This window comes from Apteryx mantelli, chromosome 1 (assembly GCF_036417845.1).
Source record: "Apteryx mantelli isolate bAptMan1 chromosome 1, bAptMan1.hap1, whole genome shotgun sequence".
In the NCBI taxonomy this organism is placed as follows: Eukaryota; Metazoa; Chordata; class Aves; order Apterygiformes; family Apterygidae; genus Apteryx; species Apteryx mantelli.
In genome coordinates, this window is record NC_089978.1 from 44,907,397 (window position 1) to 44,935,340 (window position 27,944).

Sequence of the window (27,944 nt, forward strand, 5' to 3'; positions counted from 1 at the left end):
ATGTGTGATTTAAAGTCTGTAGGTCTTTTCCAATATTCCTTTATCAGGAACAGCAGATGACTACTGTTATCATATCTCATCAAAAATTTTCCTTTCCTATGGTAACCTTTTTTGGTAGGTCATATTTCTTAAAATTCTGATGATTTTTACCTGGAATTTCTCCAAACAATCCATATCTTTCTTGACCATTCTGGATAGTAATTGAGAAAGCAGAGTTGAGGCGCTAGAAAAACTGAATGGAGAAAAAGGATTATTAACTTGTTTTGCAGGCTGTGTATCTGTTTATATATTCTTATGATTACTTTTTTAGCAGCAGCATGGCATTCATATTTACTTGTATTTAACGTGCACATCACTAGCTGCAAATCTTCTGCAGAACTGCTATCTAGACATTTGTTCCCATAAGGTATTTATGCTGATTATTCCTGTGACAGAATAATAAGTTGTGCTATTCCATATTCAGTTTTTCAGAAGATGTCTCCAGTTTTTCAGGATTTTGCATTCTGATTCCATCCTGTAACTTAGTAATAAACCCTCTAAGACTTCTTTCATGTTTACTTTTAAGTATATTCTTTATCTCATCATTTAGTCATTAGTTAATATAATTAAAGTATTGATCCCAAAAGAAACATCTGAAGATCTGAAGATACATCCTTCTATTCTGTCACTGAACTACAGTTTCTATTCTTTTCAAGTGAACAAGGGTTTCCACTTCCATTCATTTTATAGCCATTTTGATAAATTCCATTTCTACTGCAGATGAACGGTGTACAGAAGCACTCACTTTCCTCTAAATTTCAGTCTTCTCAAAGACTATTGTATTTTTAAATTCAGTTCTTTAATCTTTGAAATTAAAATAACACAAGTCAAGATATATATAACTCATTTCAGTAGGCTTAATTACAATCAAGTATGTTGGTGAAAGCATTGTTGATTAACAATCAATTGTCTTGCAACTTTTTCTGTTAGCCTTCTGAAATGTTGCAGTAGTTCAAAGTCTTAATGTCTGTCAAAAGAATACTAAAAAGATTTCAAAAAAATTTCCCATTAACTGAAAATATAGTTGTTTATTTCTTTTTCCTTCCTTACTTCTCTCTCTCCTTCTCCTTCCCTCTCCTCTCTTTCAAATACTGTATATTTTGAAGTTTTTCTTGCTATCACTACTTTTTTTTAATTTCCTTTGGTTTTTTTTTGTTCTAAACTTCAGATAATTAAGTTAAATATTAGACTGTCATTATGAATAAATCAATAATGAAAAATAAGACAAAACAACTGTCAAACAAAAAAACAACCATAGTAGATAGAGCCATCAAACATTAAACATGGAAGGTGCCCACTTAGTATGATTGATAGTACTGTAAAATTCTGTTACAATTTGTTTCGTAAAATGAACCTTTCAGACTTTCACAGATGATCATAACTCAGTTGCATGCATAAAAATGTAATGGTACATGTGGAGATGAATAATGAGTGGATATATATTAATCCAGATGCCAATTATAAGAAGGGAAATACCAAGTTCGACAGGTGTCGAATCAGATGAATTAAATCAGAGTCCGAGGGCCTCAATTAGTTACTCAGACTACCACCTAACCTGCCTAAAAACTCAAAATGAACATACTCCACTGGCAACCAGAAAGTTACTTAAATTGTCACGCATTCTTGGAAATACAGATGCACTGTTCTTTTGTGTATTTTCCCCATTCTTAGGGAACTTGCCCAAGAAACATAAGACAACATTTCCATGTCTGTTCTGTGCTGGCTGGGTTACATCAACAACTTTTATGCCCTTAGTGAATGTCTTCATCACTAAACTGCAAGACATTCTTGCAGGAGACAGCTTCAACAAAAACACGCAGCACAACAACATATGCATTATGTATGTATCCTGTATTTTCTTTATGTATTCCTACACCCTATTTATAGATATGAATCATTTACAAAGTTGAAGAGTCACTTTAAAAAATTAAGAACCAAAACAGGATCTAATCCCAGGACCATATTCAGCAAACAGAACATAGCTGTTTGATTATACCTGTTCAGCTCAAAGGATCTTTTATGCATGTTTTTGTCTGATTGTTTTGGGGGCTCCTCTTTGAGCTTTGCACAAAGCTACACTGTGATAACAGCAAAACTGTAGGGTCAAGGTAATGCTGCTTTTCCCATAAGGTTAGAGTGAGAGGGCGGATGAAAACAGATGACAGGCAAATCCAAGTATTTTAAAAGGCTGAGTTTTTTAGAGTTGATAAGGCAAAGTGAAAGAGAACACTTGATGGATGCAAATTTCAAAAAGAATGAATGATGGGTGATGCATTCCACACAGTGAACCCAGCCACTATTACAGAACAAGAAAGTAAGTGCATTTGCCTTAAATTCAGACAATCAATTCAGTGTGGTAAAGACGTTTTGTTTAAATTCAAGAATTTTTAAAAGTCTTTTGAAAAAGACATTTCAGTCTTTCAAAATCACTTGGAAATAAAGGCAAATGTTGAAAAAATGCCAAAGAACAAAAGCCAAAATCTCTTATTTTCAACCAAATCTAATTCTAAATGTCTACTTTGTAATATTCAGTTGTAATAGTCAGAACAAACTGAAGCAGATGATTGCAAACTGTGGAATACATACTACTATTGTAGCAGAGTCCTATTTCTCTCTACAAGTACTTGCTGAGTTGTTTCTGAGAACTAAAATACTGGTGCTCAGCCTTTATCTTCTGTTTTGTTTCACTAACTGAAGTCAGGAAATTCTGTTTCTTATACCAAATAGCTTTAATATGAGCTCCCACAAATTGATGTAACTGGTCTCAGGTAACAGCAGCTTTTGTGCAGACACTAGTAAGAGGCTATGGTGTCTTCTGATTTCTGCAAAAGCCTGAACATGAAGCAACCAGGAGTTATTCCTAGGGCTTATCACAAATATTCTACTCTAAAGCCTCCAGACATACCAACCCAGTTGGGTCAAGCAGGACAGATTAAATTCCAGATAAAGTAGATAGAATGGAAATAGAGAGATTAGATATGCCCAGGTAAGTGAAAGGACAGATCCTGAATTCTAACTAGTAGAAAAGGTATATGTGACACAGTCAGTATGAGAGATATGCAGTATGGGACTGGAGAGTGAAGAAATAGGAGGTAAGGCTAGAACTGTGGTTTAGAAAACTATACTAAGCATGACAATGAACTATGAGGTTCAGAATATGCATCTTTAGGACTATATAACTCTAATGCTGGTCTAAACTTAGAGTAATCCTTGCCATTCCCATTAGAAGTACTCAAGAGCTAAGTCGGGAAATCCTTAACCTGAAATAGGTGATATGGAATTATAGTCATATACATTACAGAAAATATAATATTTCTTCTAGTTGATGAAATGAATGAAAACCACACAGAAAAACATCCTGACTAAAGTGAAAATGTGTATTTAATTTTTCAGATAAAACTTAACATGATTTTTGGAGAGACATATATTTTTGTTTGTTCTGAAATGAAATGTTTTGTTTCATTTCATATTTTGTAATCCTTTAAAGAATATTTAAAAAATGTAAATGAAATAATGTTATTAAAGTTAAAATTAACATACTAGAATGATTTTTAAATAAAATACTGAAAAGATTAATATAAAATCTAAACAACATTATAATTTTAAGGAAATACTTTGCTGTGAAAATCAAAATATTTTAATAATTTGGATGTATGCTTTGGTTTAAATTGCTGTTGGATTATTATTATTTTTTTTAATCAGAAATTTTAGCCACTGCTGAAATTATATTTTTGGTAAAATTTTATATTTAAAAAATAAAGTTTGGTCAGTTTTACTAGGGATGACTATACAATTACTTAACTTTCTGTGAAAGCTGCAGAGTTTTGCAAATTTTTGCAGGAGAGATTTTTTATGAGCCTTTTTGGGGCATGCATGTTGCTATTTTCTTAGTGCAAATAGTTTATTTTATGTGATCAAACCTGCATTCTAGAAACGTGTTCAAGCAACATGGGGAGCTCTGTCTACTAGGAAATTATGTCCAAATGCCATTGCAAAATTTTTAGGCAGTAGTTCTCAATGAAGAAATATTAGTTTCAGATATAAAAGGAAAGAAGCTCCGTACAACAGCATGTAAAAAAAAATATATATATGCATCACAAGGACTTATCCAAGCAGCGTTTGGAAAGCAATGATCACCTGCTAAGAACATGTTAAACTATATGTAGCAACACCATTCATATGAATTTAACACGTGCTCTATTTTTTTTCCATGTATACTATGTAGGTGAACTTGCTGCTCACAAAAATAATATGAGGGAACCAACTATAATTAATTTATTAATAGCTGTATAGGAATTTAAAGATAAAAAGGCGTGTGTATATGCATATATATATAAAATATGTATATACATGTGCCTTATATATATGTGTATAGATTATAATATCTACATATAGAGAAAGATGTAGGTGATACAGATAAGGATATATGTGTGCACATATCAACACATATATATCTCCATATCATTATCATTACAGAAATGTTTTTATCAGGAAAAAAGATATCCAAACCATCAGTATTTCTAGAAGCTTGCCTATTAAGTAAACATATTTATTTAGGATCTTTTCCAGTGATAGCTGATTTTCTCTGTATATGCTTTCTCTTTTACTATAGGAAGGCCTAATAGAATTCCCTTTTCTAAGGTTGTTTGACATTTCCTCTAAGACAACCATAGTTTCAGAGGTATTTTAATGATTTTGCCACTCTCTATGCAGCTAATATTTTCCATGCCAAATTCTTTCTTCATGCTGAATCTTTTGGAAGTATTCTGGCAAAGCAGTCCAACCATTTCTGAAAACAAGTCTGGAGGAATAAATATTGTTTTACCCACTGTTTAAAGTACAGGAACAACAACAACAAAAACTGGGCCCATGTTTCAGATCAGGGCACTTAATTTTGGTAGGACAAGGGATATGTTCTTTACTAATGCAATGAAAATCTACTATTATTTAATTAAACCCTATCCTTTTAGAATGGTTTGAATTTGCAAGGTAGACTTCAGATGGTGTTCATTTACATTTAACTGAACATTGAACATTTAAATTGAACATTTAAATCTGAATTAGTCATTCTAAACTACTATTATACTCAATTAAATAGGTATGTCTGGATGACAATTCACCTTACTCTAAAATGGGCATCTAAGAAAGAGATAAGATCAATCACTTTCACCGACAGAATGAATTACTCAAACTTAGGTGTCTTACCAATCCATTAGACACAGCAAATGTTACCGCAACTTGGTGGTAGCTCAGGAAATCAGAAGAACATACTAAAACTGGGAGTTTGAGAGGAAATAAGGGAATGGGAACAGGAATCCTATTAGAATCCCGTTAGAACTGACAAAGGAGCTGGAAGAAAGTTGAAATTGGAAGATTAGTAAATTATGGCAGAGAAACAGAAGAACAAGAGATAGGACAAGTTGTTAAGGAACTGGAGGACAAATGGACTTCATTTGTGAAAGCATCTAGGAAAAGATAAAAGAAAGAATGAACAGTCCTGAGGCAGAGTAAGTAACCTGGTGATTAAACCAAGGAGGCAGGTCATAAGAGAAGCCAGGAAAATCAGATAGGACTATCTGGGTAAGGAACCAGGATTTGAATAAGGCAGTCAGGAATAGCACAGGACTGTGCAAAGGAGAACAAGGCTAGGACAAGGTCCATAAGGACCAGAAGGAGAGGACACAACTTGGACAAAAAGAGTTGAGAGAGGATGGAACAAAAAGAAGGAAGTTTGGGAGCAATGAGAAGGAAAGTGTATGAGCCTGCACTTGCCACAAGGATCTCAAATGCAGTAGAAGATTCTGAAGACCTGCTATTCTTCAGCTGTCAGATCCCCAAATTTTTTGCAAAGATTGTATGCAATCGCTACTGTAATTGTCCACAAAGAAAATAACAACTTATTTCTGCTATCAGCAAATTTATTAGTTCAAGTGACAGTGGGATGGGGAGTGAATATAGAAGTTTTAGTCCTGAGCCCTACTGGTGGACAAAAAATTTAAGATCTGTGACAGCACATGATGGGACTTCAGTATCCTTCCTTTTTTTTTTTTTTAAACTGAATGCCATGTTATAAGAGCTATTCTTGAAGTTGCAAAGTCAAAGACTTCAGAGTTAGGAAATTCCAAAACTACATTATCCTTGTTATCCTTGCAACCACAATTTAATCCCATCTGTGTATACCATAGAGTCTTCAGTTATATGATTATGCACTGTTTTAACAACCAGATTCTTCAGCATCCTATGCACAGAATACACATGCTCTGAGAATAAATCAGAACTGTGGAGAAAAAAGGGTTTGTGGTGTGTATGAACCCTGCCCCTTTTGTTGTCTAAGTCAAAAGTATAAGTGCAAAAGTATAAAAGTTATATAACTGTGTTAAAAAAAAAAAAGTTTTATAATTTATTAGAAAACCAGTCCCATGTTGAAGGCAACTGAATTTTTCTATTATGATTGTATAGTATAGAAATGCAGAGTTGTGTGTTCTGTATTCTATATATGAGCACTAAGTTAAATTATATTCCTAACACAGCATTCTATATGGAGACAGGCAAGTCAAAAGAAAACATAGGCAGCTATAAGTTTGACATCTACAGCATCTATTTTTAGGATTTGGCTGTCACAGTAGAATCCACAATTAATATTTTGATACCTAAATTAGGTATACCAAGAAGATAGCACCTCAGAAAGGCCATAGCCGCTTCAGTAGGAAGCCACTTAAAGGTGTGAGAGCTGATAGGACAGACAAAGACATCGGAATGTGTCTTGATTCCCCCCTTTTTCCTAAGCTCAGGTACTCAAGTGAGGACTACAAGCAGGAAACTCCACTTATTTACAAAACAGAGCCCAGAGCCCTCTCTTGAGAGTAGCTACCATATACAGTATATCAAGAAATTAAGCTGTAAATTGTAATGATGATGTTATCTGCATTGTCTAAAATTGTCAGAATATTTTCTCGGGAAATTAGAGATCTGCACTGAAATCCTTCCTCATTCTGACAGGTTTCAAAATCATAATATCTTCAACAGCATGCTAACTACAATGTGGTAGGTTGCTAAGAGAAGGGGAATAGGACTTGGAAGTGGGAGAGAATAAGACACAAAAGCATCGAAATGCAAGATTTGTGGAGTCAGAAGATAGAAATACAAAAGAGACAGTCTTGATTTTATAGCCTCAAAATACAATTTTGTGTTCCTGACTCTACTTTGATCATTGTTTCCTATCAAATAACTATTTAATTTAAACACACAAATAATTTTGAAAGCAGAGACTTGTAAACTAGTTCTTTGACTGCTCAGTTATGTTCAAATTACAAAATTATGTTCCCATTTTTTAACTTTTTGGACTCCCGATTAATATTGAATTTTTTACTACCCAGTGACACAAATTAAATAGAAATAGTAGAAAATGTTCTTCCCTCATGCCTTTTTTCTAAGGAAGCAAGATATGAGTTTGAAACTCTTCTGTGTCAGCAGGGCACAGAACTCAGATCTTTCACTTCCTGCTATATAGTATACACATATATAATATACCTATATATAGAACATAATTATGGGTGGGTTTGCCACCTTCTTTCAGAAGCCGTATTTTCAAATACTTATACGTTTTATGAAAGACTTCCATACTGTCAGTGCTTGTTTTATGCTTACACATATCTAGCATATCCTTGTTGAAACTGTCTCTTGAACAAAATGTCAAGTCATGTGTTCCTCATTCCCCTTGCACACAGCCAGAGAAGTCTGCAGAAGTTTGCAGAAGTACTGATCATTTACAGGTGCAGCTGAGAACATAGACAGAACTAGGAGAAAAATGCTCTGTGCTTTGAAACTTTTTTTTTTTTGCTTTTATCTCTCTATGATTTACTCCTTCATTGAAAAAATATGGTCGTTGTGAAAATAAATTCATGAATAGCTCATGAGGCACTCACGTGTAGTGATGTGAGGTACGACACTCTCTGAGCACAGTGATGAACAGACCTGCAGGCTCATGAGTAACTATGTCTTCACAGAAAAGGCTGGGATAGCGTACAGCAAGAAAAGCATATTACCATGCACTGAACAAGTAGGAAAGAAAATATTGAATCTCTGCTTATTTAATGAATACCATCCGTTTTGTGCATTGATGAATGGGTCCCATGGAAAAAGCTAACATGATCGTGTAAAGAAAACCCCATTATAAATTCACAGGAGCTGATGGCTATATAGAAAATCTTAACACCGGTATTTTCCAAGCTTTTCCTGGTTGATTTATACATCTTAATTGCAAATTCATTATATAGATTTTTTTCCAAGAGCTTTTTCTTACATAATTAAGATCAAAATAGAATCTATGTTTATATATCTACTACAGTTATTTCAAAATTTGGCATGCAAGCTCTGAAACAATTTGATATGCAAGCTTTCAAGTAATTTAAAACAAATAATATTTTAACACTAATTATTCACTGCAAAACATTTTTTTACAAATAGAATATGGAATGTAGAATAATTATGGCAGGGCTTTATATTATACATAAAGTCTAATCCTTCAGTCTTCTTAATGCCAATGGGACTGCCCATATAATCTTACTTATGTGTACTTATGTGTACTTATGTATCTGTAGAATTATCTGGAAGTATACAAAACCATATTAATAGAGAATAATGGAATTTTTATTACCCAACCAGGCTCTCTATCTTACAACCCTTCATTAAATGAATTCCATAATATCTCACAGATTATTAAAGAATTCCAGATCAAACAGCTAAGTGCTTAACTTAGATGTGAAAACAGAGTGGTCATAAAACCACAAGTAACAATAGACAGGAGTATATGATATGGGAGGAAAAAAGAATGCAGTACAGAACTCTCGTATCAAGCACTTGGGAGCTATCAATAAAAACTCTTTCCTAGATACAAGCGTCCCAAGCAGAAGCCAAAGAAAAATAAAAATGACATTTACACCTGTAAAAAAATATTAATAGTAGAAATAACAATAAATGTATTAATCCTTACAAAACCAAAGCCTTCACGACCTCTTGTTGACCTCCTCCTCATGTTACTGTCCCACCAGCTTACTGGATATTACTGTCCAGGGATCTCCTGTTCACAAAATTTGAAATATTTTGGATACGTTCTATGTTGGAACATATCCAAATGTTGATTTATCACTGTTTTCACAGAGCAAAAACACTGTTTTCCAAACAGTTCCAATATATCAGAGTAGTTGTATGTCATGTTTCAAAATATGTACAGCATAAAATGCAAAGGGGTAGCCAGGAGTTAATGATGCTATACTCACTGTACCAAACATGCTGATGTATGCCTACAGGCTTTGTCCAAGTTCCACATATTTGGCTGTTTACATATTTGGTAGTACCTATCATTTGGGACTGAATTGCAGATCATATACCCTACAGTCATGATGAAGTGAACAAGTTGGCACCTTTTATAAAAAGAGTAATTTCTACAGAAGGAAGGAGACAGAAGGCGTCAGGGCATAAGAAGACTGTAGGACCACGTAGCTTTTCTGAAATCTGATACTGGACACCCAAGTACCAGCACAGAAATTTGTGCAATACTTGACCATCTCTTTAGCTTTAGCTAACAATTGAATGCTGTAGCATTCAAAATTGACATATTTAAGTTAAAATATCTTGGAAGGAAAAAGAGAAAGGAAGGACTTGGACTATAAAACTACCTTAGCATTTTCATATTTAAAACAGAGACATTGTCATTAATAATAAAATAGTATCTCCCTACCTTATTTTAAATTTAAACAAATTTAACATATGACTTTAGCAGTCATAAGACAGTAACAGCTACTGTTGATTAGATGAGTTGTTTCAGTAGTAATGAATGAAGAACACAGAATAAATACATTTAAAAAAACCAAGTACACTACAGTACATATGTAATGAGCAAGTCCAATGTAGCAATTTATCTCCTATGGATAAATTAAGTGGCTCCATTAAAATTCAGTAAGCTTGTGTCAGTATGCAGATCTCTGAAGATTCTAAGATCAATGGTGCACCCAATATGAAGTCTATACGAGATTTTATTTGTACCATAGTTTTAAACCTCTTCTGCTCACTTCAGAAGCCTTGAAGAGGTAAAAGTTTTGTTTTGTCTATCTTTATAGTGTATTTAGATAATATTAATATCTTGACTCCTATGTTACGTACCTACGTTATTGTTTGGAATAATAACCTCCAACACACACTAAAACTTTAGCATCACTGACCGTTCCTTTAAAAAAGTACTCTAAGCTGTGCATCAGTTGTGCATCATTTGTTTAATGTAGCTACTCTGAAATGAACTACACTAACTGATAAAGCAATTAAGAGTTTTAAATAGATGAAATATGTTTTAGGTCTCTATGAAAATGCTTAACATTTTAAGTTACACGTGCATGTACATGTATGTCCATCTACATTAATCCTAGCAAATGCACAGTGCTGTCTCTATCTAATAAAATATTTAATATTATGTGTCTTACTTGCAATCTGAAGACCACAAATAATAGCAAAAGAATGGAAGGACTTTCTTTTCTGTTTAGAAATAAAACTATATATTTACTTTTTGTGGGAAAAGTAATAAATGAGAAGGGAAATATTAAAATTATCGTAACAGTGGTGAGACAGGGGGAAGCAGAGTTAGACCAACAAAGAGTTTGTCATCCTCAGGACGTATTATCTGTATTACAAGATTTCTAGAAGCTCCGTGTTAGCTACTTTTCCCGCTTCTAGTGATTTTTCTATTGCGTTTCTCATTTGCATTTTCTATTTGAGAAGGAAAACCAATTCAACGTTAACCAAAAAAAAAAGAAGTTTCCTATGAAACAGCAGGCACCTGGAAGTGACTCCCTTGTCCCCCGGTCTGCTTGGGTCCGTGGCTGCTGAAGCACATTCCCGTTTTTCTGGGGGGGGGAGCGGGGGGTGACACCGCCTGGCTGCCCAGCTGCCGGCCAGCAGCGGCGCCGACCCGCGCGCTTGCCCCGAGCCCCCGCGGGGGCAGCAGCACCCTCTGCCGCCGCGTTTCCACCAACTTTTGCAGCGGTCCGGCCGCGCGGGGCGGCGGCGCGGAGGAGCCCGGCCGCGCCTCCCCCCTGCCGCCCGCTGCTTCGCCTCCCGCCGCCGCCCCGCAGCCGCCGCCCCGGCGGGACCCCCGCCCGCCCCGCTGCGCCCCGCGGCGGGACCCCCGGCCGCCCCCCCGCGCCCCGCGGCCCTACCTGCTGTCACCTGTTGCCGGGCTGCCGCCATCCGCGCAGCCCCCCGGCGCCTCCTGCCGCTCCGGCAGCGCCGGGGGCTTCTCGGGCTCCCGGGCGACCTCCATGCCGCCGGGCGCCGCCTCCGCCTCCTCCTCCTCCAGGGACTCCACGTAGAAGACGGTGCGGGGCGGCGGCGGCTGCCCCAGCCCATGCCCCCCGCGGCGGCCGGCGGGCAGCAGCGTCCCGTTGGGCGGGCTGGCCGGGGTGGTGGCGGAGGAGGAGGAGGAGGAGGAGGAGGAAGAGGAGGGGGATTTCTTCCAGAAGGCGCCGCTGCCTCTCTCCTGGCTCTTCAGCAGGCGGCTCTGGCTGGGCCCCCAGTGCTCGAAGCTGCTGTCGGGCGGCAGGCAGCCGCCCCCCGCCGGGCCGCCCGCCGGCGAGGGGTGGCTGAACAGTTTCCAGCGGAGGCGCAGGATGTGCTTCACGTCGAAGTCTTTCCTGCCGGAGCCGGACATGGTGCCGCGGCGGGCAGGGCGCGGGCGCGGGCGGCGGCGGGCGGCGCGGCGGCGGCGAGGCAGGGCCGGGCGGCGGCGAGCGGGGCGGCGGCGGCGGCTCCTCCGGGCAGCGGCTGGTCGCCGGCAGCAGGAGAGAGATGCGCGCACACGGCCGCGCGGAGAGCCGGAGAGGGCGGACGGAGGGATGGAGGGATGCGCGGAGCCGGGAGGAGGTAGAGGCGCTCAGGAGGGAAGGGAGAAGAGCGAGCGGGAGAGGTGCCCGGAGCTGACGAGGACTGCACGGTGATCAGTGGAAAGGGGAGGAGAGAGAGGCAGAAATGAGAGACACCTCTCAGGGGAGACAGGCACTTGCGAGGCGAGAGCGGGCGAGCGGAGCTGCAAAGACGCGCTCATCTGCTTAACCGGGGAGAGAGGAGCCGCAGCCCGAGAGGACCCGGCGGCGGCAGCCGCACGAGGAGGCAGATGCCTCTTCCTCAGTCTCTTACAGCTTCGTGACCCAGTGCGGCTGGAGAGGCAGAAGTCACCCGAAATGCTCTCTCCACCTCCCACCTTCCCGTCCCATTTCTCAGGGGAGTCCCATGCCTGCAGTTATCCGGGATAGCAAAGCCGGAGAGCTGGCACAGAGAGAAAGCAGGGGTCCTTTATATATACCGTACGTAGGGAAAAAAAAAAAAAAAAAGCCTGTGAGGCTGTCAAGGTCCTCACTGTACAATTTTCTATCTATCTCAGCGCCTCTCACCAAGCCGCCCCCTCCCCTGCATGTGACGCAGATGTGCACTGGGGCCTTCGGTGTGAAGAGACAGAGGGGAGAAAAGAGATGCTTCAGTCTTCCTCAAGCAAGTAAGTCTGCAGGTTGCTAATTGTCCCTCCTTCCCTCTCTTCTCACCTTGTTATTTTGGTTCGGAGACCACTGTATAGTACTGTGAGCAAAATAAAGCAAAACAACAAATGCAGCAGCAGCGGTGGCAGTAAACAAAAGAGCATGAATCATAAGAATGCAAACTTAATAAACTGCACGCTGACTGGATGAGGTTACAGGCTAACGATTTATTCTGCAAGCTCCATTCATTAGCCTCTTGGCTCAGTGGTGCTGTACCAGTAGAAAACACTGGCTAGAGGGACACTGTGTGTCAGACAGAAATAGCACTACACATCTGCCTCTCACCTTTTATATCTGCTCTTAATGCAGTCTGACAGTGCAAAACCCAAGGGAGGTTCCTTCACAACAGAGAAATCTCTTAGGAACATCTGCCCCCTTGGGAGGGGTGTCACAAAGAGTACTGTGCATCTGGGACATAATTACAGAATTAAAGGCTTCATGCTGAAATGCTGAAGAGGAACAGAGTACCAAAACTATACTGCATATCATTACCTGCTAGCTCAAAATGATATCCAGAATGCCTGTAAGCCACCTGTACCTCAGAAAACAGTATTTTAGAAGAAGATTTTTCCTTAGAAAATGATGAAAAAGACTTTGTTTTCCTCAAGGTGTTCCCTGCTTTGGCCAACTTTACCCCTGTACTCATAAGCTATCAAAAGTTTGTTACACTAGGTCTTGGTGAATGCGAGAAGAAAAAGTAAAAGGAATTCTTTCCCTCAAGCTGGAATATTGTAACTCCTCATTCATGAAACACTATCTTGGCGGGAGGCTTGAACAATCCTCCAGGGAAACACAGAAGTCAAACATGAGTCAACAATTTTAGTACTGTTTTATTTAATTTATCACTGAAGTAGTACTTCTAGTTACAAGCCAATATTAGGGTGTGTGTTGTAACTTTGATAAAGTCCTGGATTTAACAGAACAAGAAATTCAGGACACAAAGTCTTACCTTCAAGGGAAGAAAAATTGCTACTGTGCATTTTAAATATTGATTTATACCAAAACAGCTGGACTGCAAACTCCCTAGTGCCTCAATTTTGCTCTTAGTATTCAATGATAAAAAAAAAAAGACAAAAAGCCTTCTAAAGCAAACAGAAGAGACGGTTCATTTTTACCCAGGAACTGATCTAAGTGAGAGTGTTGGGGAGAAAAGCAAGAAGAAAAGCAGAAAAATCTTCAGGTAGTATAGGACAGATGAAACTTTTACCATTTTAGGGACTTTAGAAATGTGTATCCTATGCATTATATGAGAAATCATCTATATTGAACCCTGGTTATTTAATGCCTGGTTACAAGCTCTCAAGGCTGTAGATAGGTACATACCAAATAGCTTTGGTCAGTGAATACACTGATAGACAATATGCTATCTTTTCTGTATTTAATACAGTTAAGTTAAGGATTATTCGGAAGTGGAGGAGGATAGCATATCTTCTTTGGTGTATTATAAATCTTAGACATTTTAAAATCTGAACTAATATTTCAGTTGATTATTTAATTTGAATAGTTGATGGATTTTTAGTTATTTTCATTTTAACTATGTTGCATAGCTTTTTTAGTATGATTTTTGTTACCTAGAGAAAGAGACAACAAAACCGTCTTTCCAAATGTATTTCAGAAGTCACTCACTGGATACATTTCAGTATCACCCAACAAAGCAGTATAGCTTTTTATCAGCTTTTCAATACAAATTGGCAAGCAGTTATAAAGAAAAAGTAAACATGATTTAGGGCTATGACTTTGTTATTCAGACTTTGTTATTTCAGTTATGTCAGTAACTGTAACAGTATGACAGGTTTTTTTTATATATAATTAAAGGCTCTACTCCTCAATATTTCTTTGAGAGGTTTGCATATGCATTTTAGCAGTGCTTGATCCCTTCATATTTGAGAACATAAACATTTTTTGCAACTAAGAGATGTGTTAGCTCTGGTATCAGTAACTGATTTTTGAGCAGCATCTTAAAGTTTATTCCATAAATGAAAATTGATGAACACATCTCCATCATATAAATGAAATTTGGAAAACTCTTCTGGACTTCTAGGTTTTACCACATTCACAAGTATAAATAGATATTTTGTAAATATGCAGTAAGCAAGAGCTACAACAAAGCAAGCTGCATCAGAGAAGTAGCCATTGTCCCTACATGTAGTTTATGAATAAATTGATTTCCCTAGCATGAAGTGAAAAGATGAAACTTTTTGTTTTATTTAGTTTTTTAGAGTTTCTTACCTTCGTGTTTCCCTGCAGCACATCTGATATATGCCAATGAGGCAAAGGATGTATTCCAGATTATTGTATGGCAAGATAAACACAGATGTCTTTTAAATCTCGGTTTAAAATTCTGATATAAAAAATGATTAGCTGTATAGACTCTGTAGAGTTATTGTAAGTTGTAAACCTGCTTCTCCATCCAGAAGAAAAAAAAAGGGTTTCTACTGGAAATCTAAGAACATTCCTCACAGGATTTACAATAAAATAATCAGTTATTGAAGTCAAATATGCCTTAGACTAGTCATAAGGGTTTTTTTGGGGGGGGGGGTATGAACGTGAAATGATATGAAAATATACCATGTCTCTGGGTTGCTGAAGGGAAATATTTGATGCCTTACAATTTTAATAAACTGTTCAAGAGCCATCCATCCTTACCAAACTGAGTGACCCATAAAATGTGGCTAAGATCATAGTGAATCTGGGTAATCTGCCAGGTACTGTGTCTATTGGTTGCACATTTGAACATACTGTATCGCATTGTATTTTTGTTTATTGAATAGCATGTTTCTGAATTAGCTTGTTTCTTGTAGTTTCTCCAGATTATTCGTAACTGCACAAATCTTGCATAACTTCCCAGATTTTGCTTAAAAGTGCATGTGCTTCTTTTCTCTTTATGTATTAGTTAGACAGACTGATGAAAATGGTTGATCTTTAGGTCAGATTCCTGACACTTTTTGTTTGTATTTTTTATCTTTCTAATGCTCTGCAAATGAATTAAATTCACATAGTCATGTGAATGACTAAAGAAGTCTTATGCTCCTGCTTGTAGGAAAATATGCTTAGGGATATATATCCTTTTAATAAATCCTCGAAGTAGTTGAAAGCACTCCCAAAGAAAAGGATCCCATGGCAAGCCTCCAACCTGGTCAGATTTGATTAACCTTCTCTCTTTTTTTTTTTTCTTTTTTTGTTTTCTGGAACTTCTTTCCATTGAAAAGCTCTTTAATGGGAAATTTTTAATTTCAGGTTTCAGATGTTTCACGTTAAGCTGTTTACATGTTGTACCCTGTACCTCAAGGAGTATTGGTAGATAAGGAATAAAGATAAGTTGTAGTTGCAGATGCTCAAACAAGCGATAGACTCTGAGGAAAGAACCATCATACAAAATGATGTGCTAACAGTGGTGTATACCCTTAAACCCTTCAGGTTATGAATAGTCATAATCTATGTGAGATTTCACATCACATTTCACATTTACATAAAGTCCAGGGACATACAGCAAGTGAGCCTGAAGGTGATAAGCATACACATTACTGTGGACCAATCTTCATTAATAAGAAAAAGAATATACTTCTCAGCAAGCTAAAAGTATAAGTGGTATTTCTGTCATTGAATTTCAGCCTCAACTATCATGTATTTTTAATACAGAAGACACTAAATCTCCTTGCTGAACAAAAGCAAAAAAAGAAAGATGACAAGACATCACTGTGTTGGTTAGAATAAGGACAATACTAGAAGGAATGGTTTTAAAACAAGTCTCACATGAATAAAAACATGCACTTCAGTTACAAAGAAGCTGATTTTGTATATGGTTAATTATACATTCAGAAGCAAGAACCTGAGGGTGCTAAAAAGATCCTATGAAACAGATCTAGAGACTACTCAAGCTACAGAGAATATAGATAGAAATTGATGGGACTGGACATAGCACTGAGAGATTAAAAGTTACTGAAAAAATGGTGGTATAGTAAGACATAAGTAAATAATGTATTAGATTTATTCTTTAAACTTTTGTCACATGTAAAGCATTTGAACAAACTTTATGAAATGTAGATATATTCTGAATCAGTAGAGATGTGTAAAATGTGAAACAGTAGGGAAAGGTGGTAATATTGGGAAACTAAATATTAAACAGGATAAGAAATTAATCTTGTAAATATTTTATGCTAAATCTATACATATAATGCTGTGGAATTGCTGTGGGTCAAGAAGGGGGGCTTCAAGCTGTTGAGCTATTTTTCCTTCTGAAATATTATAAAAATGTATATGGGTATGTCTAAATAACAGCAAGATAACCATGATTATTAATGATAATTATTTTCTCATGACAAGAAAGGAATAGTGATAATTAAAAAAAAGTACAGAAGAATTGAATCACATGTCAACTCTTGTATTTGTTTTTTTTGTAGTGAATTTTCAACTGAGTTTTCACTTTTGAGAATGGATTTGCCATTGGATAAGTTGAGACTAAGTTAAGTTATTTCTCAAAAATTAATGTAAGTTATCGCAGCATAGGATAGATCTCTATAGGTGTGGTCACATGACCAGCTACATTTATTGTAGAGGGTAATAAAAAATTACTTCTCCAATAGTTGTTATTTTCTGCCTCCTTAGTAATGCTGAATAAAATAAGGATATATAAATTGGCCCTTAGGTTTGATTTTTTTGCCCAATTGATTTGAACAAATATGTTTTATTCTATATTGCAGGAGCCTGGAAGTGCACACGCAGTCACTTACATTAGTTCTAGGGACAGTCACTTCTTAAACCATTTCATTATGATCACAAGCAGTTGTATAAATACACCCTAAAGCAATTTTTATATGGTTAGAGAATTTCACTTAAGAATGAGTAAATGCTACATGGTTTGTCATGGATAAAGATTCACGAGTAAGCTAAGGCTAGAGAACATAAATATTATGAAACAGAGAAATAGTTAGTAAATTTGGAAAAGTAATATAAGCCATTTTATTAAGGTAGGCAAATTAAAGAATATTAAGATTCTTTAATACCAAAATCAGTTCCCACAGTTTCTCTGTTTGCAATGGTTGTCAGTTGTCTTTTCTTGATGAATGCATAGTTTATACCGTCGTTTCCCAAGCCTACTGTAGATTACCCTTATTTGAAAAAAGTGTCAGGGTCTTATTTCCAAAATTATGGTCCAGAGAAACAGCTGAACTAGATCTAGTACAGGTTTGGCAGAGCACATACCTTTATGCTCCCAATCCATAGCTGACCTAACATGTCCTTAGACCTTACCATTTGAAAGCCACTCATCTGTACCACTTGATAATTCACATGGAAGCTGTTACTATTTTAGGTGATGGCATTTCAATGCTTCATTAAAATGTTGTTTTCCTTTGTTTGAATTCTAATACTTCTGGCAGTGCTTTTGCGAATATCTTATTTTTCTCTCTTGTATTGCGTGGAGGTCCTGGTGATGCAAAGAGAATAGCATGTTTTTTCTTAGCTAGATTGACTAATAGGCTGTATGTTTTTTATCTTACTCAGAACCTTAGAACTGTCTGGCTTTCATGTTTTGTTAAAAAATATGCAGTCTCCTGGTGATCTTTCATTTAGCATTTATTTACAAACAGAAGTGAAAACTTCTGTCAAATATTATATATTAGCTAAATCACAGCAATGGAGACACATACGGTTTACAAAATGGGCTGTACAAAAAGAAGTGTGTAGGTGGTATCACTAAGCATACACTAATTAAATTAGATTAAACCAACAGAGCCAGGGGAACTGGCAAGAGATGGCCCATACTGCTAAGGCATTGCCACAGTCACTGAGAGGGTTTTGGATTGTACGAACTAGCACTCTCGCTAACTAGTTCAGGAATTAGCATAAGTGAGGGAACATGATTCAATATGCACTTTGGATTTGGCCACTGTTTTAGAGGATAAGAGAATTTAGGCATGTGGATGCAAACTGTGCCATGCCACTTGGCCTGAGTCCCAGAGCCTGACAAGAACAGAGAACCGGTGCTGGGAGGTTTTGTTTACTGTTCTAGACATAAGCTTATGATGCTGATGTTTCAGCTTATATAGGTTCTTTTGAAGTAAAATAATATGATTTCAGGGGTTTTGCAGCTTTTAAAGCCTTCCAGTATGAGTTAGGATAAAAATCAGTTAGCATAATGTAAGGCCACATAGTTGGAGACATTATCAGTAACTTTTCATCCAAGTCCCACTTTCAGTAAGCAGTGATTTAATGAAGGTCAGAAGACACTGGGATGTAGTAAAGGAAATGCAGGTGAGACTCCACTGCCTTTCTGGGCAACCTGTTCCAGTGCTTAAACACTCTCGCTGTGAAGAATTTTTTCCTTGTGTCCAATGGAAATTTCCCTTGCTACAACTTGTGACTGTTCCTCATCTTTTCACTGTGCATGTCTGAGAAGAGTCTGGCTCTGTCTTTTCCATAAGCCACTCTGGGTAGTGGAAAACTGCAGTTAGATTTATCCTTAGCCTTGTCTTCTTAAGACTGAACAAACCCTCAACCTCTCTTTTGTACCTCAGGTGTTCCAGCCTCCTAAAGGTCGTAGTGGCCCTCTGATCGACTCTCTCCAGTTTAAAAATACATCTTTGGTACTGACGACACTACTCCAGGTGGGACCTCGCAAGTGCCGAATAAAGGGGAATAATCACTTCCCTTGACATGCAGGTTGTGCTCTTGCTAATGCAGCCCCAAATGTGGTTATTATTCATTGTTGCAAGGACACGCTCCTGATTCATGTTTGCCTTTTTGTCTTCTAGGACATCCATATCCTTTTCTGCAGGGCTGCTTTCTGCCTAGTCAGCCACCACTCTGTATCGATGCATGTTGTTCTTTTCCCACATATGTGTTTGGGTGTCTGTTTGTATATATGTGTGCGTCTGTCTGTATATATGTGTGCGTGAAAACTATATCACTGTTGCTTCAGATTAAGTTTAGTATTTCTTTCTGAGTTCACAGTGGAGAAAAATTCATTCTTTGCAGCAACCTTCCACGTATTTGAAGATCCCTTTTAGCTCTGTCTTCTCTCTCTTCACAGAAAAAAAATTCCCTTCTTTTCTGTAGTTTCTCAGAGGTCATATTTTCTAGATATGATAACTTGTACTGTTCTCTGACTTTCTCCAAATGGACTGCATCTTTCCTGAATAGCATTGTCCAGAAGTGTACACAGGAATGAAAGCTTGCCAGTACTAAGTAAAGCTGTGTGTTTTATATGTAGAACTTCTGCTTACACATTCCAGTATATTTGCCTTCATTTCCCTTATATGGATTTATGTTTAGTTTCTGATCCTTTATAAGCCCTAAATCTTTTTCCTTGGAACTATTGCTTGGATAATGTGGGCGTACATCTTAAAGATTCAAAGTTTGTTGTTAAAAAGTTTACATAAAAATTGCATGTAGATAAAATGGGGAAATGATGTGTTGTTTGTTCCTCCAAGTATATAAAGTAAGATGTAAAATAACAAGTTTCTTTACTTTTGGTTTAACTTGAGTTGAGCAGTTGGATTGCTATAGTATATAAATAACAAGATGATTGGTGTAATTAACAAATAAGATTAGTAATTAAGCATCTGTGATGGCCAGAACATGTGTCCAGCTATCTGGTGCGAGTTACAGAAGCACAGAACAGTATTTTTGGATTTGCCTGATCTTTAGTAAGAAGAGAAGCAATCTAGAAAAGCAATCCTGCAATTTCTGATGATGTAAAGGAGAGGTTTTGTGACTAAAGGAAATTCTGATTGATCAAATCCTTTTGGGTAACCTTTTGGGTAATTGTTGTTTTGTTTGCCCCAAACCCTTGCATGTTCTGTTTTGGGAATCAGGCTGTAGTCTGTTTTGTCTTGAAGCAGAAAGGCATCTACCAAAAATTTTAAGTGGGGGTAACAGCAATCTTTCATCTTCTTTTAAGCTGCAAGTATTACTGTCAGCTGTCCTGTTTCTTGTTTTATTTAAAAAAGAAACAACTTCATTTTCTCAAGATCATTTTAATTTTAACATGGTCTCCAAAACTTAGTTCAGTCTGGTATGATCTGCAAATTAACTGATGTACTCTATTTTCTATTATATAAACCAATGATAAATATATTGAATAGTACAGAAGTAAAGACAGACCCTTATGTAACCCTACTCAATATTTTTTTTCTGTTTTTACTGTGAGCAATAACAGCTCTGAATACAGTTTTCCAACCAGTTACAAACTCACCTTGAAAGTTTTTTTTTTACTGTGTTTTCCTAGATTGCTTAAGAAAATAGCATGCAAAACAGTACCAGACAACCTCTGAAATAGCTATTGTCTAATGTATTAATGAGACCTGGTACCCTGTTGAAGGAAATTTGGTTGTTATGGCATGATTTGCTGGCTGACTGTTAACACCTTTTGATCTTCCATATCTTTGTTCTAACATATTTTTCATCAGTTGAAGTTAATTGTTAAGAATTAAGTTAACTGTGGCCTTAAAAAAAAAATAAAATTTTTTGCCCCTTTCTAATCTTCTGGAAGATCATCTATTCTCCATGCATTCTCAAAGATAATGCTAACATGAGATTTCCTCAGCCATTTTTCTAAGTACTCTGCAGAAAATTTCATCAGACCTGATGAAATTATATCTGACTTATCTAACTAACTTTTCCCTATTCTATTATTTCAGTGTTTTTAGCACTTACTATGTGTGTTAGCTATCCATTCATAATTAACCTCCTTAATGAAAACTGAAGCGAAGGTGCAAACACTTTCTTCCCCAGTATCGTCTGTCAATAGTGTTAGGTGCCCCTTAAGTAATGACTGTACTCTTTCTCAGAATCACAGAATATTTGGAGTTGGGAGGGACCTATGGAGATCATCTGGTCCAACCCCCCTGCTCAAGCAGGGTCAGCTACAGCAGGTTGCCCAGGGCCATGTCTGGTCAGGTTCTGAATATCTCCAAGGATAGAGACTCCACAACCTCTCTGGGAAATCTGTTCTAATGTTCAACCACCTTCACAGTAAAGATGTCTTTTCTTATGTTCGAGTGGAATTTCTTGTGTTTCAGTTTGTGCCCAGTGCTTCTTGTCCTGTCACTGGGCACCACCTAGAGGAGTCTAACTCCGTCCTCTTTACACTGTCCCATATTTATAAACATTGATAAGACCCACCCTGAGCCCATGTTCAGCTTGTTCACCAGGACACCCAGGGCCTTCTCTGCAAAGCTGCTCTCCAACTAGTTGGTCCCCAGCCTGCACTGGTGCATGGGGATATTCCTCCCCAGGAGCAGGACTTTGCACCTCCCTTTGTTGAATTTCATGAGGTTACTCCCTGTCCATTTCTCCAGCCTGCCAAGGTCACTCTGAATGACAGCAAATCCATCTGGCGTATTGGCCACTCCTCCCAGTTTTGTATTATCTGCAGACTTGTAGAGGGTGCATTCAGGTCCATCATCCTGGTAATCATTAATGATCATGTCAAGCAGTATTAACCGCAGTGTCAACCCTTGGGGGACATAACTAGTCGCTGGTCTCCAGCTGGACTTCATGAAACCGATCACAATCTTCTGAGCCTGGCAGGTCAGCCAGTTTTCAGTCCACCTCATTGACCACTTAGCCAGGACTTCTTCAGCTTGTCTATGAGGATGTTATGGGAGACAGCATTCCGTTAGCCTTACTAAAGTCAAGGTAAACAATATCCACTGCTTTCTCCTCATGCACCAAGCCAGTCATTTCATTACAGAAAGTTATCAGGTTGGTTAATCATGATTTCCTCCTTGTTAATTCATGACGACTACTCCCCATTACCTTCCTGTCCTTCATATGTCTGGAATAGCATCCAGGACAGTATTAGTATCCAAAAATAGTATTCTTGACTCTCTTTTTGCTTCTGATAAATTGAAATAATGCTTTCCATTCCTAGTTGGTTTCTTTCTGTGCCTTGGCTATTCTGGCCCCTGTTAACTTACTGAAGGCAAGGGAATGAATACTAGCCTGGCGGCCAAATGGAAATGATTAGTTTGTATCTATACCGCTTAAAGTTAGCTATTTCTGGAACAGATTAGTCTTGTAGAGATGTGCAAAAAAGAGCCAGTAATCTTTTGCAATCTTTTCTAATGATGTCTGAACTAGTCACTGTAAGTTCTCTAAATAATCAGTGAGAAGTGGGGTGGTTCATCTTAGCTATCTTGAACATCTGTCTTGGGATGAAATTAAGTTATCTCTAGAAGTAGTATCTATTAACTGTAATGACAGGCTAAGATGACTATCTCTTACTAAAACATCTACAATTTAGATGTCAAAGAGAAAATGAATCTCATCCAAAGTTTCAACTTTATGATTTTTATTTTTATTTTTATTTATTTCAGGTATTTGAAGCTAATACTTATGTTTAGCTGTACACAGAAGGTAATTATGGAGAAGAAATAACATGCATAGTTCATCCATTTTATTCGATCTTAAAAGTGCAGTCTCTGAAAATAGATAGATAAATGTCATTACTAAATCAGCACTACTGGCTTTAATAGAATCATTCATAATTTTTTTTTTAATTATTTCAGACCAACATGGTAGTTTTCAAGTGAAAAATGATATTGCTTTCTTAAAGCTGCAATTCTAAACTTTCTTCAAGACTTTTCTGGAAAATGAAGTTTCTAAATTTGTGAGCCTCTAGTGATTTGCTAACTATGAAAACAATTTGATTGTTTTGTCTATTCATATTCTTTTCATTCAGGTTTAATGCTAAATCTGAATTTATGGTAAAGTTCAAGAGCTGTATTATTTTAGATGATATTATAATTTTAAGGTTCACAGTGTAGAAAATGCTAACAAAATTATAAATTTGGAGAAAAGCTGTTTGATGTTATATTGTGGTAGCTCATCACTCTCCATTTACCCTGGATGTCATTCATCCTCTTTTGATCTTTTTCTAAACATATTTTTATTTTTACCACTACTTTGTCCTCAGAGAAAGATATGCTTTACTATCCTAAATGTATAAATGACATATAAACAAAAATGGATAAAATTGGCTGGCAAAGAAATTGAAGTTTTAGCTATTTGTGGAAACCCTTTTCTTTTAAACTGGTTGAGCATATGAATTTGTGTTGCAAGTGGGAAATATTAAGGGAGCTATTGTGTAGACTTTGCTCACACTTATGTAAATATATATGCCAATATATGAAAGTACATAATGCTAACTTACATGTGCTAAAAAGGATAAATAGAAAGAAAACTAACCACATATAGATATCCCTGTTTTAACAGTATTGTGGCTGACATCAGGTATTCCATAGACATTCTGAGCAATTCAAAGAATAAAAAAAACATTAATGAGCCTACATATGTATTAAGGCTGCAGCATGTTACAGTGATATTCTTTTGAAAAATATTATTGAGTGGTAATAAATCAGTTTTCTTTAATGTTTTCTTAGTAATGTAATAGCAAACAATTTTATGAAATGAGTTTAGTAAGGTATAAAATCACAGTTCAGACAAAATCAATTATGCTAGGATTATTTAATTTTCCGATTAATTATTTTGCATACAACTGAACAAACCGCAGACCTAAAACAAAAGAGAAACATACTCAGAATTGTTCCAAATCAAAACCTGTCAGTATGCCTCTCACCCTATATTCAAGAATTTGAATTTAAAATTATTTTAAATTCTAAATCACATCTTAGTAATTTTGCAAACAAGAGATTTTCTGCCATTGAAATTATCTTAAACTGCAATTCTTGAAATGTTAATTATTTTAACAAAATTTTAAAATACTTTTTTTTTTACTTTTTTCCTTGCTTGTAGATGTAGGATTCTAAGGCAAATGAGCTGAAAATACTTTAGATGAATAGAAAATTATGAAATAAACATTTTCCGCAGAAAGTATTTGATTAAGAGAAGGAGGGAGAGAAGGTGTGCAAAACATTTTTAGGTGCTGCTGTTTCCTTAATCATAAAGGTGAAGTAATAAATATTTGGCCTTCTTGAAGCAATAGATTCTACAATAGGTGGAGCACTTGATTCTCAAGATCAATAAATTTTTTTTTCAGTTTATTCTATATTTTTTCAAAGTACCCATTAAAAGTTAAAGTTTCTTTATGTAGATTGTAAAGACTTCACAAAAAAAAAAAGAATAAAGAATTTCATGGGTACTGTCAAAGAATTTTCTCTCTTTTTGTTGCAGTATATTTTAGATATTTATAGTTTAGAGACTTGTTGCTGATACACTTTGAAGAGAAGTGCAGTTCAGCAATGTTGTATATGTATATGCATGCATTACTAAGCACTGAGGTAACTAAATGCCATTCAAGCACAATAAATTCAAGGTTGTAATTCAAGTGCTTTGCTCAGGTACCTGAGATGAAGTGTCTCAGGTCTCAGGCAAAATTTTCCTGGTAGTTTAATCTCCGTATGTTTGGAAGTCAAAAAAGGAGCATCCTGGCACTACTAGAAGTACAAATTGTTAGTTGTGCTTGGAACAATCCTGAAACATGAATAGTACTCAACTTTTAAAATAATTTAAGAAAGGTCTTACTTGACCTGTCTGGATCAATAAAACATGGGTATCACTTTTCCTCAAGTGCTTTTTTTTTCTGATTGAGAATTATATCAGCAGCTACAAAACTGAAATATGAAGTGCATGAATTGGATGGCAAGATTTGTGTCAAAAGTGTTACATTGGTTAGAAGTGATGCACAGATGCTGAAGCCATTAGGAACAGGACTTGACATGGTGATACTATCATTTTGCCTGACCAGATGTTCTCCAGTTAGCCAGGGAAAGAACCCAGCCTCTCCCTAAGGCCTCCTGACTGCAGGACTGATTTCATGTGTTACGCTCAGCCTAACATGCTTAATTTATTGCCCCAATTTAGGCTGCAGTGATCTAGTGCAGGGCTGCCCAGCCAGTACCCCCAGACTTCTAGCACTGATCACAAGATTACCATACCTTATTATTGCTTTTCCCTTTTCTTAACCCTCCTTTTGTCATCTTTGTACCTCCCTTTCTCTGCCCCAGTCCTCCCCAAGTAAACTGCCCTTAATTGCTTTTTCCCTGTTGGTCCCCGCCTTGCTACATCCTTAACCAAACTGGACTTTCCTGACACCACTAGTTAGGTAACTGCAGTCTTGTAGGGGATTACTAATGTGGTTACCTAGGCACTGCTGGCTTTGCAATCTACTACTCCCCGAAAGGTTCCCAGTATTCCCCTCCAATTATTTGTTCACTCATTTCTCAGATAACTCTGCCTTATCCATCTGTGCACCCCTGCTGTCCCTCATGGTGCTCTCTCTCATTTATGCCAGGTTCTCACACTATTATCTGTCACATTCAGCAATTTCTCATGTCATGTCATGTCCTGCTCAGTTAGCTTAATCTCAGGACAGGGCCTAGTCTAGTGATTTTCTTGAAGCCCTAACAATATTCCATGTTTTATGTAAATTTACAGCTATTTCAAGCCAATTTTCCATGCCTATGGACATTTATTTTAAGTACATGCATTTTATTTTACTTTTGAAACAGGTAACTAGCAGGAATGAAATGCCAATGACAAAAAAAGGTTGATTATAACAAAAATAGAGATAAGTACCCATCAGGTCTGTGCCCCTATTCCTCCATGTCTGTAGTCAGCTAAATTTTCAAGTAATACCATTAGTCGGATTTGACACTGAAGGACTTCAAATAACTATTACATCATTCTGTGTTTGATTCATTTTCTCAAATACTCTAACCCTATACAAAAAAGTTTACCTTGATGGTGTCATCATATCTGCTACATCAACATTATGTTCTGTCATGTTTTGCATGTTGCTTGTTTCTGTATAAAGTTCGACATCTTCTCACTGAAATTTATCTATACTGTAAAAACTTACTTTAAAATCTCTTAGATTAACTCCAGTTTTCAGATTCACAGAATCACAGAATCACAGAAGGGTTGAGGTTGAAAGGGACCTCTGGAGATCATCTAAGTCCAACCCCCCTGCTCAAGCAGGGTCACCTAGAGCACGTTGCACAGGATCGCGTCCAGGCGGGTTTTGAATATCTCCAGAGAAGGAGACTCCACAACCTCTCTGGGCAATCTCTTCCAGGGCTCTGTCACCCTCACAGTGAAGAAGTTTTTCCTCATGTTCAGATGGAACTGCCTGTGTTTCAGTTTGTGCCCGTTGCCTCGCGTCCTGTCACTGGGCACCACTGAGAAGAGTCTGGCCCTATCCTCCTTACAGTCTCTATTCAGATACTTATGCACATTGATAAGATCCTCCCTCAACTGATACTTTCATTTAAAATGAGCCTTTAAAAATGTAGTCATGTAAGATACAAAAATAAAATGTCACTTACAAAGCTATTTGATAATTTTGCAGTCCATTATATCTGTATTTTCTGTGTGAGGATTTGTCAAAAAACAGGAGAACAACACTTTTCAGCTAAATAAAATCAAAAAAGAAATACTACACAGGTATGAAGGATACAAACAGAATAAAAAAGTGCATTTAAAGTTAATTCCAGTTTCAGAGGTATTGATTGTTGCTTCTATGCCCCCCATTTCAACTATAAAGAAAAGTATTGCCTGTTGTTGGAGTTTCACCTTGAAAATCTAAAATGAATATCTCAGTTTTAGCTACATATTATGCTTTATCATTTGTCTAAAAGAAAACATGGTGGACACAAATTTGCTAATTTAATTTTTACAGATCTCTACAATAAACTCCAAAAGATCTTTGTATGTTTTAAAAATTTGTAGTAAATGTCAGTGTTTTATAAAATTAAAGGTAACAGGGATATGCATGTCCTTGGTATGGTAAAAACAGATTCACATGTAGCACATCAATGAATCTGTTTTTCTGTACACCTATTTTCCAGAATTTGATCCTACTGTGAGTATGCCTCACAGTCAAACTCTTTGAACTTTTTGCTTATGTACAGAGAAAATGCATAGAATACGATCTCTAGTTACTGTGCACTGGCTTTGGGTTCCTTTTTAAATGGACTTTATGTGTTAAGACTGCTCTTTAAGGATAATTCTGTGGCCAGAAGAATGAATTTGGTAAGAACATCGGACAAAATAAGCAGTGCCACCTATCCTGCACACACACAGTGTGAATTAGCTCCAGACTGCACCACCTAAATTTTAGTGCATGTGTGGTTTTGAAAGCTAAATACTCAAATTTACATTGTAGTCAATGGAATATTGGACTGATGGTGTCCTAGACATTCACAGAGATCTAACAGATATGACACAGGTCCTGTGCCCTTCTCAAGCGAGAGCGGCATATGATGCCTAAAGACATCTATCTTCCACTGCTTGCCATTTGAGAAATTTTAGGAATTTTATTAGGTATTGCCTATTTATTAGGATTTTTTATGTACTATTTTATGT

At 37.1% G+C, this 27,944-nt stretch overlaps 1 protein-coding gene and 1 long non-coding RNA gene across 3 annotated transcripts in view; one reads left to right on the top strand and one right to left on the bottom strand.

Annotated features, from left to right (window-relative positions):
• The window catches only part of KLHL1 (kelch like family member 1), a 262,591-nt gene extending 250,854 nt beyond the window's left edge, over positions 1–11,737 (bottom strand). Inside the window, exon 1 of the mRNA XM_067289682.1 lies at positions 11,247–11,737. Within this exon, the coding sequence (XP_067145783.1) occupies positions 11,247–11,737 (491 nt within the window). The remainder of the gene's footprint in view (positions 1–11,246) is intronic.
• On the top strand, positions 11,659–26,967 carry LOC106491657 (uncharacterized). 2 transcript variants are annotated; one of them, XR_010883148.1, is made up of 4 exons: positions 11,659–11,738; positions 12,467–12,577; positions 19,133–19,222; positions 26,473–26,967. It is a non-coding gene; the product is annotated as an uncharacterized lncRNA (long non-coding RNA). The 2 variants fall into 2 exon arrangements; XR_010883149.1 differs by lacking the exon at positions 26,473–26,967 and adding an exon at positions 22,937–22,968.
• Positions 26,968–27,944: the final 977 nt, after the last annotated feature.